Genomic DNA, 13,923 nt, shown 5'->3' with positions numbered 1-13,923 from the left:
CTAGATCTACAACTATCAGGCCTAAATTCTGCCATTTTCTGTAAAATACGCAGACTTGTTTTTAACAATGAGATATCAGATCATCTATAGATGGGGATTGCTTTTTTCAGATGTTTATCAGTTTCCTCTGAGCCCTGTCAAGTCTAAGAAACCCAGAAACACCATAAGCCTTTAACATTCAGCAATAATCAAAGGCAAGTGGAGATTAAAAAACCCCTCCATAACTACAGACTGCTTCCTTCACATGGTGTTTAAAAGGTCTTTTCTTTAAGTATCATCCATGAAATACTCTTCAGATATTTGATGTTAATAACGCACAGGACAGTAAACCATTCTGCATAGCAAGCTTTTGTCTGTATTCTCCAGAATATTCACCAGACTTTGTCCTTGGAATGTATTTAGACAGGTCAAGGAAAAATACACCAACCACTTCAGATTAATTAAGTAGCTTGATTGGTTGTGCCACTAGCAACTTCCTTCAGCATTCAATGATGAAGCGATCCCTGGTATTTAATTAGCTGAAGAGGCACGCTGTTGTTATTAATATTCTCTGTGTCATTGCACTAGAAACTTTCTTGAGGGCCCAAGTACATACCCACATTCGCAGTCTGAAACTAACTCACTCATCTGCTAATTTTCATTTTGACCTAGAACACAGCATGCACCTTCATGGTGTTGTGAGAGTTTTCGAAGCATGCAGGAACATTGAAAATACTTACTCTAAAGCACACACATCAAATTAAGTGGGACTTTTATTTTTCTTAGCAGTACAATCAGAAGAGCTCCATTTCACCGACACTACTTCAGCAATTGATTTTTGTTTAGTTCACCTCTATCCCTTGATTCATATTGGACAGATGACGCTCACATCCAAATGGTTCAAGCATTGAGGTATTTTGCATGGTGTTTGATGTGGTCGTTAATAAATGTAGCAATGAAAAAATAGCTGTGATCATAACCCTAGAAAAGAACAACAAAGAAATTAGCAAATACATATAGTTCATGATAAAGCAATCATGCTAAGCTCTCTCCTAGGAAAGTGACTAACCTCACAGGTTAAGTATATATGAAGACTAGGAAGCTAAACAAACAGTAAGTACCTTAACCTGCCCTAATCTGGGCATGTAAATTACAGATGGGTAACAGCAAGCATCAGCTGCAGAGCGAGATGCAATCTGAGATAACAGTTCCCCTCACTGGCATGGTCCTCCCGGCAAAACACAGGGTATAAGGAGAACACAGCCCAGGTCTGAATCACTGCTCCAGCACCATGCTAAAATGACATGTAAGCCTTTGAACTACTCCACTTTGTCAGCACTAACTATGTATTTTGGTGCAGGGCTTATGACAAATCAGAGAGGACAATCCCTCATTGTCCACAGCTGAGCCCCTGACTGGGTCTGGCCTGAAGTTGTCAGTCACGTACAAAGACTCCAGTGCTCTCAGGACAGTGCTGGTCTGGGTCACTGCACTACAGGAAAGAACAATCCTTCCACCTGGGTCTTTAAATGAATCTAAGATTTCAAGCAGTTCCACACCTTTCCCCATTTACAAAAACACACACAAACTAAATCACAGAGTTTTACGCTAAACACAACACCCACAGTACAGACAGGAATCCAGCATCTGCCACTTGGCTTGTACAGTGACTGTGATACCTATTAAAATCATGAATGCTGCTTCTTCAGCCAACCACTGGCAGCCTGAGTGGGATCAAGCTTGAGGGATCAGCTTGTTGAAACTAAAATCATGACCCCACCTGGTGGTGAAAAACAGCTGAATCTGACGGATATTGCACTCCTTTGGTGGCTGATATTAAGGAAAATGTCACTTCTCACCCTCTTCCTCACTTGGCCAGGGACAGACTCACAAGTAACTGAGAGCACGCCCCATTAAGAGACACTCTCTTCACTACCTGCCACATAGACCCAAAAATCACAAAGTAAGAACCCAACAATCAAGGACTGCAGAAGCAACTTGCCTGCTGCAGTCTAAAGACTACCGGGATTTTCCGCTCTGTGCAGGCAGCGATGAAGTTATCAGGCAATAACTGGCCCGCTGATAGGAACTGGTCATCTTTGCCTTGATCAATCAAAATGTCCAGGTGAGAGTCTGGATAGGACTTCACAAGTTGTGTAGCATCATATGCCTGCAGAAATAAAAGAGAAACAACAGTCAGTTACATACATTAGACTGGGTCAAATTTGCTGACTGCAAGAAAAGAATGGAATATATAGAGTACTTGGTGATAGTGATGCAGACATCAAATTACACTTTGGAAGAGCAAAAAATCTGGGGAAGTTCCAGACAACTGAAAAGTAATACCTATGTTTTAAAAATGGCAAATAGTACATTTAAGTAATTACCAAGTTGTCAGTTTGACCAAAAAGAACATCCATCCCACGGCTAAATTCATACAGAATCAAAGAACAGCAATATAATCTAGTACCAATTCACATGCTTGTAGAGAAACTAGATCCTGCCAAAATAACTTGGTATCTTGATGTAACTATTTTGGCAGCTAAGGGTCAAAACACCGCTGTAACACAACTGTGCTCATGGAAGGCATTTAACCCGAAGGTTACCATGATAATTTGCCCAAGAAAACTTTGCACAACTGAGAAACAAAAATGGTACATACAGCATAAATGAAAGACTATTAACATACATGTCTCAAAATGTAACTGTGGATGGGGAACATGTTTCCTCTGGTGTCCTGTGCTTGGCACATGCTCCAAAAAAAAAAAAAAATCCTTTAAATGGAGAAGACAAATCACCACCAGACAGCAAAATGCACAGTCCTACACCAAGGCACCAGAGCCAGATGATGCCACCAGATCCAGAAATAACACTGCAATGGAAATGGGAGGTTGGACTCAGCAAAGCACTGTGGCCATGGTATAAAATGATCCATGCACATATTTACACGGCAATTTTAAGCAGAAATACAGTGATCAGAGGTCTAAGTCTATTCCTGATGCCTGCTGTTGATCTACTGGACTGGGTTTGCAGAATTCCTCCAATGCAAGTTAAGGGGCTAGAAAACGTTTTTTTCCCCAAAAATAAAATCATTATGTTAAGTGTAAGCAAGTTTAACTGGTGATTTCTAAATATACAAACCACTCTATTAACAATTGTGAAAGCAGCTAGTGCTCTCCATTCCTGTAATGTTTTAAGCAGACTTGGATTTTTTCCTAAGAGATACTTTAATCCAATTTACAAGGGATTTAAGTACAGCTTGTGTTTATTTACAAGGAAATCAGAGTACCTGGTCATGATGATCCCTTCTAACTTAATTCTAGAAATACAGTGCAATGTTTATGCTGAGATTAAAAATACTGAAGGCTGCCCAAATAATGCAGCAACATGCACACAAACATTTTTGTATCTATCTTAGCTATTCACATACAACTACTTATATTTCAAAATTAGGGCCCTGGAGCCCTAACTTTGTCTGGTTTAATCCTGTTCTACAGGATACCAATTTCCAAGTATACAACGGGCTCCTCTTCTAGCTGCCTCCAGCAGGCTGCCCCTGCAGATGCCATGAGCCTCATCAATCTCTGAACAGTTTGCAGCAGTCTCTCAGTCTACTACAAAAAACATCTGTTTTGTATATTGAGAACTGAATTTTTGAGAGACAGGCCATAGCCTAACTCTCTTTTAAACTGCTCACTGCCATCATGGGTTAGAGAAAGTCTCAGACTGCTCATAATTCTTCTTAGCCCAGATTTTAAGATCTTCATAAAACAGGGAGGAATTCAGTCACTTTGATGAGAGCCTTCTATCTCATTTCATTTGTTATAAGCATCATCAGGCAACAGCAAGTCATACCCACCAGAAATATATAATGTTTACCCATGCTTAGGGGTGTAGCAAAACCAGCAGTACCAGCTCAGAGGCACCCCAGTTTTGTTCCAGACTCCTGCTGTGGTGTATTTACAGATCACTCATTCATGTGTTATTAAAGGACTGCAGTTGCAACACATACCTCCCATTTGCTTACATCTGATCCCAGATATCCACCAAGGGCTTTCTTCCCCCACTGACACTGAATTGGGTTGCAGATAGGAGCAAATGCTGATACAGACTGTCCAGGAAGAAAGCATGAAAAAACCCACGAGTTAAGAAACGTGATTTCATCTAACTAACATGCAAATGAAAAGCCTTTTCAAAAATTGTTTTGAAGTTACTGCCAGAATCCAGGACTCCCTCAAACCTCTGAGCTAGGTGCCCTAATCGTTATCCTACTTCGGTCTTACTTGTCCTTTCTAGCCCCGCAGTTTTGCTTTCCTTTTTGTACATCAGCCAAACTACAAAAGGCAGGGCTGGATGCCCTGTTCCCTCCCTTGCTGGGACATGTTGGCTTGCATTCCCTTCAGAGAAGGATCTTAAGTTTACTGTTGGGTCAGCATGGTCAGAGTGTGGGACCATTTCATCTCCAATTGGATTTTGGCAGAGCATAATGAAAGCCTGAGGCATGGGGCTGCTCAGCCAGCCTAAGCATGCAACAGTGTCTGGTGAACTTATGTTCCACCAGGATCAGAGGTCAAGAAAAGTGCATTTCAGATCACAACTCCAGGTTACTGCTGACAGAAGTGCAAGCCCTATTCTTACATTCTTATTTTGGATTTGGCCCTGGGACATCAGTATTTTCACTCTTATACCAGGAGCTGCTGCCAGTTCTCCTGGATTTTGGTATTTTCAATTTAATGTTTAATTCTTTTAGATAATACAATTAACAGTTAAGTCCCAACAGTGAAAACGGAAATTTCTGAACTACTGGCTCCAAAAGATAAGAAGGAGAGATAAAAAACAACAACTTTACCTTACACTCAACTCTCTTATAATGCTAAGATAATGACACTGCGCAAACATTATGCTATTTTCCAAAATGCAGTTCCATTTTTGCAGCAGCTGACCACAAAGTGTAGGGCCAGAGCAGCCCACAAAAGGACTGATCCACAAAGGCAGAGCCCCTCACCTCTCAAACACCAATGCCTGATTCTCCCTCAGAAACACATTTTACATAAGCGCATCTCCAAAGAGAAAAAATTTCTCTCAACCCTCGTGAGAATAAAGAAAAGGCAAATTAGTTCCAGCACGCTTGATTTAGGTTCAAGTAGAATACAAATGAACACAACTTCAGAATACCAAAATTCAGATACTCCAAAAAGCAATCTTTAGGAAAGCTGACATGCAAATCTCAAGGAGGGGGGAAAAGGGGCGGTGGGTTGGGGGGATGTCCACCTATCAGTTGGAGTTAACAGACTCTGCAATATATTCTAAGCAAACGCACATATAATGATGGCAAAAGGCTTTGCTGGTAATAGAAGCTCCAAAATGAGTAAGACGATTTGAAAAGATACGGCAAATCCCACAACTAGATTTCTAGACAATACTGGCAGCATGAATTAACTCCAGAGCTAGAACGGGCCTGTTTACATTTAAATATAACAATTGGTTTGCAAAAGCTGTAGCATCATCCAAAAGGAACTGAACTTTTAACTTCTAGAATTACCAGATTTTTTTAAACTTTACTGACATGCACATTCCAGAGTGGTGTTTGTGGCAATTTTCCATATTCTAATACTAGGTATCAATGAACTGCTACAATTAAAACTATTTATACATTTAATGCTATAACAGAACTTGGTATTGTTCTCTTTCTTTACTTCTATAGAAATCTGTATAAGCCTCAGTATACCTCATATAAGCTGTATTATATCTTACTTTGTACTTTCCAGGATTCTTCAGAGCAAGAATAAGAGCTCCATGACCTCCCATGGAATGCCCAGAAATAGACATCCGTTCAGGGTCAGTTGGAAAATTGGCATTTATTAGTTTAGGCAGCTGTAAAGGAACAACAGTGTAATAAAAACATTAAAGTAGCTTGAGTATGTTTAAGGAAAAAAAGCACACAAATAACTAACATGTTTTAATGACAGGAAGCCACTGAAACCAAAGGCACATCTTTGGTTCTAGCCTGAGATTTGTGCTCAGGGCCTGAAAGCAATTTGAATGGGACGGTAAACTCAAAAGAAAAAAATTAATCTGATAATAAGTAACTCAAACTACCTCTACGGAAATCTATCATAACCCTGTAACACAAGATGTGGGCATTTCCTAATAAACATAGCCTTATTTTAATAGATTCATAAATATGTATGTGCTCCCGTAAGTGACCAGAATGAAAAATTGTTCTCGGGAGATTATTTGCTTCCCATATTCCCATCAATTTTAGTTTTAATCCAGACCACACAAACCACATGCAGAGTAAACTGGACACTTACCTTTCTGATATATATCTCAAGGCCCACTTTTTACACCCACTTAAAAAACAAAAAGAAGAAAACCACCATCCCACCCTCCCAAGACAGACAGTGAAAACAGTCTAAATAAGCAATACAACTGAAGTACTGGTGCAGTGAAATGCAGCGGGTTGTTTCAGAAGCAGCAGCGTAGACACTTTGCGAGAGCAGGGATTGCACAACTGATGAATCAAGATTAGAAGTGTAGGCCAACCCTGTGGCATCTCTGGCAGGAAAGCAGACTCAAGGAGTTCCTCCTCAAGCCCTGCTGGGTGTTATCATCTCTGTGCTGCAGTTCTCTGCCTTCTCAGTTCTATGATGGTACCTGTTTGGTGAGGAAAGGCCTAACAACTGGATAAATCCAATCTAATAAATTCCTTTTATGAAAGAGGACAGCAAGAAAATGACAAACGATCCACAGGTTACCAATATCACCTTAAGCAAGCTTTGGTGCTAGGAACAAAGAGCATGACCGAACCGCACCCCTTCTTTATCTTACCCAACACCACCAGGAGAACCCAGCAGCAAAATTACCTCATCCTTTATGTAGGAATACATTCTGTAGTTTGTTTTCCACGGATCTTCAGTGGCATCCACATAAAAACCAGCACCAGTGCCAAAATCCCAGCTTTCATCTTCTCCTTCAACATTGCAGCCACCTACCATGAAAATTCTTTCTATAGTTACTGTCTTTCCTTTACTAGATGCTTAGAATTGGAGAACCCACCATATAAATCAGAAACTTGGGAAAATTCTTTCTATAGTTACTGTCTTTCCTTTACTAGATGCTTAGAATTGGAGAACCCACCATATAAATCAGAAACTTGGGACACAAGTTTCTCAATCAACATGTCTCTACTCCTCCAATTATAAGACAATTCAGATTTTCATTCATTAGTACAGTGTTTTCAAGTGTTATTTCAATGATGCTTTCAAAATGCCACTTAGGTATTACCTACAGATGTGTCCAACTTCTAACCTGTTTCAGTATCCCTTCATAAATAAACATAACATACAGATCTCTCCTAAATGAATTCTGTAAAACTTCATCCAATTTACCCAGGTTGACACTTGTTAATTGGTGCTATCAGCTTATTTCAGTTATTAGAACCCATCCTACCAAGTACAAGAAACTATGTGAGAAACTGTAGAAAATTTTCTTTCCCCCAGAAGGACAGAACCATATATCACCAAATGGTGTGTCCAGATCAGTTTATGGGCTTCAAATAATGTCTGCTACACCTCCCTTTTTAAGATTCAACAGCATAATAACACTTACTGTTCCTATAATTTTTTAAGTATACAATTTTACCTTTTCTGCAAGTCATTTCATTGCTCCCACCTATAACTCCTCATAAAACTTAAGTAATTTCTTCTTTCAGTAACTGCAGGGTTGCATCCCCTTTTCCAAGGCTACACTTTCACACTAAATTTGTAGATGTCTCCTTGAAAGTCAATACATTCCATCCAGTCCTCTCTTACTCTCCCTTTGATTAGCCTGTGATTTACCAGCCTGGTTTGCAGAACAGAATGTAATATTTCAAGGTATATGTGACAGGAAATAATGGCCTCCCTTTCTCCAAAATGTTCCTAGTTTCTGCAACCCCAAATTACATGGGCTTTCACCACTGTCAGGTTACACTGCAAACCTATGTGTAATTTGACAGTCCCTGACAATTTGTGCAGAGATACCTGCCACCCTGTCACAGTGTGAAATCAGATTTTTACAGGTATCAAGGTTGAGTTTGCTCTAGTGATGTGCCCTTGAACACTGACTGATTTTGTAATTCAACGGTCCAGCAGTCACAGGGACTGGGCGTGCTTACATAACGTGTTGGATATAAAGTCTATCTTTGGTCCCTCAGAGATAGACAAAAACTCAGAAAGTCCTGCCAGGCAATGAAGGCAATGCTGATTTTCCTAAAAGAAATTTAAGGGAAGCCTTGAAAAAAACAAAATTTGAAAAGGAACCTGCAAAATACTGCTCAGCACACCTGTGTGGAAAAGCAAACTTCTATGAAGCAGGAAAAGTAAAGTCTATCAGGGCCTGACAGAGGGTCTGTAATGACAGGTATTTCATGTTTTCATGCAGCCTTTTTCCCCATACAGATACATCTCCTAGCTCCTGGAAGGTAATTCTCATGGTGAAACCTGGGCACAGCTTGCCCAGAGAGGTGGTGGAATGCCCCATCCCTGGAAACATTCCAGGTCAGGTTGGATGAGGCTCTGGGCAACCTGTCCCTGCTCATTGCAGGGGGATTGGATTAGATGACCTTTGAAGGTCCTTTCCAACACAAACTATTCTTTGATTCTTTGTAGTCGTAACTACACAGTTATAAAGCACATATAAGCATTTTCACTACACATGCTCAGATCTCTTAAATTTGTGATAACATTTGAACTGTTCTTCACTTGTTTCTCCAGACAGCTCAAAGAGATTTAAGAACATCTGGGGTCTCTGAGTTACAAATTATGAGTATAATAGGAAACACATCCTGAAATTCATCTAGATAGCAGAGCAATCCTGATCACTTACTAGACTAAAAGGAAGAGAGAAGCTGCAAAGAGGGTTTTGAAAGACAATGGACAAACCAATGAACTACACATTGGTAGACACAACTTACACAGACAACAACGAAAACAAGTCGCAGTTTAATTACCCAATGTGAATAATGCAAAGGCTAAGTGCCCATCTCTACCCTGTAGCAAATAGCAACAATGAAGTGTAAAGTTCATTAATACACAAGTTTTGCTCTTCTGTCCCTCTTCTTAAGTAGAAACACGCATTTCTGTTCTTTGACCTGACACAACTTCAAAACCTAGATATGAAAAGTATTTTCTGCAAAGACCACCACTTCATACCCATATTACCTGTGTTCAGATCTGACCCACTAAAGCCTGGGAAACAGTAGAAGACTGCCACCTTTGTATACAGCACTCAGGAGACTTTAGCAGAATACAGCAAATACTAAACATAATACACTGGATCCCCAGATGACTGTATTTTCTGTAACTGCAGATCCAGCATTTTCAGGTTTCCCAAACCACACATAAGCTCAGCCTTATACAAATAACAGTACATTTAAAAAAAAAGTTCATCAGCAGTCTATTGCAGCTGCAGGGCAGAAGGGTTTCTGGTTTGCTTTTCTAAGTATTGGAATCCTCTGGAGACATCTATTTAATCAGCTTTAGAAGACAGAATACAATAAAGAGTCAACATTACATCTTTGTGTGACAACACAGTTCTGCAGATTTTTTAAAGTCTCAGCAAGCCACAAAGTGCAGGCAAGTGTCCCTGATAACATAGGCCTCTTGCTTTCCTTTTCTTCCCTCTCCTCCTTCATGCTGAACTCAACAACCCCTTTGTTTTAGTTTTAGTGCCGTGACAATACAAGAGTTTCAAATGTCAAACCAAATTATTAAGAATATAGGCAATATAATCTAGCAAACAATGCAAGACGTAAAGGTGAGGTCATATTCTGACTCAGATGGGCAACACATTTTGTAGCAAACTGCTGCACTCCATTCTTTGAGGATAGAGGCATTGTACTTCAGTGTAATGACTGTTACCATGTCTCTTACTAAAACTTACGTGGGCTTGTGTCTGGTGCGACTACAATAAGGCCGTGTTCAGCTGCAGCTTGATGAAAACCAGCTTTCGTTATAAAATTCTGTTCTGTGCAAGTTAACCCTAGAGAAATAAAATATTATTGGTTACATATTGCTCACAGCACACTAGTTTCAAAAAACCTTTTTTTTGACAGAAAAGGTTTTGAAAAACAAGAGGGATTCCTACCTCTATAAACATGGGAAAGTCTTTTCACCAGGTTCAGCAACACTTAATAACCCACAGAAACAGACACAGTGGCACACTCACATCTAGTCACGCTTACAAAACAGACACAGTGGCACGTTCGCATCTAGTCACACTAACATTTGATCAAAACCAGGTCAAGGTGTACTCTGTACACCCTTGAGCGCCTACTCATGTGGCACATACAGTTTCCTCAAGTGCTGTGTATTTAAATCCATTGACTACAGACACTGTTGCTAAGGTTAACAGTGTTAACTTCTGACATCTATCCCTGCAACTGTATTTTTCTCTCTACTGCCACTTCAGCTGTTTGCATTACAGAATTATACATGTGGTCTGACAAATTTTACATCCTTTAGACAGGATAAAGGCCTGTCAGGACTTTGGCTTCAAAAGCCCCAGCAATTCACATCTTTTGTACTGCAGCAGGTCCAACTGAAGTCCAATTACAAATAAATAATACTGCACACCAATATTTCATTTTTAACTCACTGTGCCATTTGAGAGGGGTTAATGATTCTAGTTTTCTCTGAGGACAAGTTGCAAATAACCTAATCTGACTGATAGACTAGCCAAGATAGCATGGTTTAGATTAAAAAAAAAAAAATGTGCTGCATGACTCAGAGGTCTTCAGACAATTTTGGTGCTTTCTACTTCAAGGGGAAACATTTTTACCCCGTACACTATCATTCTACAAATCAGATCTACTAGCTATTTTGTGAACTTAATACATACAAGGAATACAGTCTCCATACTACCAGTCAATTCTCCAACTTTCTAAGCACGAGTCTCAATAAAGCAACTCCTTAAAATTAGAGAACAGACATAGCTTCTGCTTTTCACTTTGAATAACAGGGAAAAAAAAAGGATGTAATTAATTAATTAATCCTGGAGCCATCACCAACATGTATCTGACCATTTTGAAAGCAATGCCTTAACATTATTTATGCATTTTTGGTGCAAGACCCAGCACTGTGGGAGATGACACAAACAGGGCAGAGGAACAAAGCCAAGATAACCAGGAGTGCATGTTTGTCCACACAGTCTTATCCTAGCTTGCCTTATATCCAGCAAGACAGCAGCTGGATAAGACAGCTGGATGGAACACTGCAGGAGCTAGAGCAATGAAGGAATGATGCTGTTGATGAGACGGCTTCACTCCTGCCACACAACCCTCTTCAGCCCTGGCCTTTTCTGATCCCACCTCACTCTAGATGTGCGTGCGCCAAGGCAGCTAACAGCACCTCCCTTTCCAAGTTCACCGGTTGCTCCCTGAAAAATGGCACTCAGATAAAGTTGGGGTCCAGAGGACAAATTTGCTGGCTGCCATGGGCCAGATTTTGCCCCCTATCCTGTTAGCTGAAGCAGCCTGACATAGACAAAGGGATGCAGGAGGTGTCCCAATGCGAAGGCCTTTCAGGAGAACCTTTAAATACATATGTTTTAGAACAAAAAGTATGTAAACTCTGGAACAAAACAGTAGAACATTTTGAAAACTGAGCATCGAACTTTATCAAAATACACTTGAAGTAAACATGTATTCCAGAAGACCATCTTTTGTGGAATGCACGAGCTGCCCCTGTAGCATCTCTACACCCGGTTTTCAGGAACTGTAGTAGTGCAGTAGCTTAAACATGCTTAAGATTATCTTTTTTAAGTTACTGAAATTCAGTTACTTACCTGAGAGCCAGTACAGCACAGGACACTTTCCAGTTTCTGCTTTTGGAGGCAAGTAGATTCCAAATTTCATTTTGCATTTTAGCTCTGCACTGTATTAATAAAATACTCCTTGTTATCATCTATACTTAATTAACAAGGTCACTAACATTAAAAAAAGAAAGTTGAATCAATGCATTTCATTCAAAGGGAGACTGGGTCACTGAATTATAACAACTAAGTTAAATGAAGTGAAAAGCAATTTTAAAATTTGAATTGACAACAGCTAACTCTCCTACCTTGTTCTGAATATACTTAAAACAGAGACTTACAAACAAGCCACATTTTTGCAGTGCTGCTAACCCAGAACAGTTTGCAAATTGAATTTTGAACCCCAGCAATATTTAACTTGAGTTTTGCCTATTAAATTGGAGAGTAATTTTTACTGATGAACACGTCCACATGACTTGCAGAACACACACTGCACAGCATGCCCCAGCAAGAGAGGTTTTCAGTCTGCTAAGGCTACAGACTAACTTATTGCCCAGTTAATACTAAAGCCTAAAACTGCCAATAAAAGCTTATCTAAGCATAACTAGTGATTTTTTTTTCTTTGGCTCAGAAATGAAAAAAAAAAAAAACCACACATCTCTTTCTGTTCATCTTCATCAAACAACAATCCATCCACTGCATCTGCCTGCTCACAGCATTTTTCAAGAGTGCATAGAAGTGAAATACCCAGCAGAGTGAATGGAACTTTGTACACATGGCAAATGTCTGTGATGCAAACAGGACAACCCAAAGTAATGGAGCTTCATTTTCAAAAGTAAAAATACTGGCTCCGCATATCAGATCCGCAGCACTAAGTACACTAGACTTGTTAAACATTAACACAGAAATGCAAGAACAAAGCCAATTCAGCAGTAGACAGCAATCCGTACTGAAATACAGATATTAGTGAGAACACACTATTTTCCTGCAGACTGAGAACACTGACAGCAGTGACAGTATGGATTCATAGCCCCATGCCAAACATCTAGGTTGCTTTTGTAGTGTTTACCTGTCATGTTCAAACACCTTCTGGAAACCCTCACAGCATTTATTGCTGGAAACTTGTTTCAGTGCCATGGCTTTAACTGAAGAAAAAAAAAAAAAAAAGGAGTAAGTTAAATTTGAAAATAAAACATTCCTGGACTTGTAGTGAGTTATGAGAACAGAAAAGCTGAATACAACTTAAAGCATCTTTGTTTAATGCCACAGTTTTTCAGAAAAAAGAATCTCCTGCAAACACTTTCTAATATTTCATTAACTTTCTATTTCCCCACAGAAATGGAGGGAGGGGGAAATGAACTCTTGCGAGCAGAATAAAGCCTTCCTGCTTTCCTACAGACCCACATCTCCAACCACCTTTACCTCTGCAGCAACCATAGCTTGCTCTCCTTCTACCAATACTGCTACCGGACAAGAAATCTCACGTGCTGTGGTTAGCCTGGAGCTGCCTGTGATGAGTGGCCACGCCACTGCCTCCACGATGACCATGCAGGAGATAACCTGCTCCCACCTTTCCTTTGCTGTGTGCCAGTACCCAGCCACTAACTACCACAATACTGAGGACTGTAATCACCTTTGATGGAAATTAATTACTTTATTCTAAAAGTCTGGGGGACAGCAGAAACACAGGCCTCAGAGAGAAGCAGAAGGCTTATTTCCACAGGAAACAGTATGAAAAATACAAGCAAAGGAAGAGTCATGGGCGTTTTAAAACAGCTGGAAGTGCCCTCATGGCAACCTTGCTAAGGAAACTCAGGAAGGTTGACACAAATGGAGGCGCTGTCAGTTTGCATGGAAAGTAAGGCCAACTAGGCAGCCGAAAGGGGAAGCGGCCTGAAGGGTCGGCACACAATAAAATCCTGAGGAGACACCGGGAAACAAACGTCAAAATGAAAACGTTCCCTCCCTCAGATCTGCGCAGTCCTACGGTGCACCGCGCAGGAAAAACCCCGCACCACGGACAACCCTCGGGGCCTCTTCATTGTCTTCTACCACCCCCGTGGGGCTGGAGTCGCGGGGCGCCCATCCCGACGGCAGCACCAAGCCAGGCCCGCTGCAGAGGCACGCAGGCGCCGAGCGGCTCGGGACACC

At 40.5% G+C, this 13,923-nt stretch overlaps 1 protein-coding gene across 2 annotated transcripts; it reads right to left on the bottom strand.

Moving 5' to 3' along the window:
• Positions 1-745: 745 nt before the first annotated feature.
• On the bottom strand, positions 746-12,916 carry ESD (esterase D). 2 transcript variants are annotated; one of them, XM_010286707.1, is made up of 8 exons: positions 12,842-12,916; positions 11,806-11,894; positions 9,904-10,002; positions 6,846-6,970; positions 5,734-5,853; positions 3,992-4,090; positions 1,982-2,149; positions 746-960 (listed from the first exon to the last, which is right to left on the bottom strand). In XM_010286707.1, exons 1-8 carry the CDS (start codon positions 12,907-12,909, stop codon positions 880-882), a joined length of 849 nt encoding a protein of 282 aa, XP_010285009.1. In that variant the 5' UTR covers positions 12,910-12,916; the 3' UTR covers positions 746-879. The 2 variants fall into 2 exon arrangements, with proteins under 2 accessions (XP_010285009.1, XP_010285010.1); XM_010286708.1 differs by lacking the exon at positions 11,806-11,894.
• Between the last annotated feature and the right edge of the window lie 1,007 nt (positions 12,917-13,923).

Source organism: Phaethon lepturus, unplaced genomic scaffold, assembly GCF_000687285.1.
Source record: "Phaethon lepturus isolate BGI_N335 unplaced genomic scaffold, ASM68728v1 scaffold4345, whole genome shotgun sequence".
Lineage (NCBI taxonomy): Eukaryota > Metazoa > Chordata > Aves > Phaethontiformes > Phaethontidae > Phaethon > Phaethon lepturus.
Note: the sequence above shows the minus strand (reverse complement) of the source record. Positions and strands in the feature narration are given on the sequence as shown.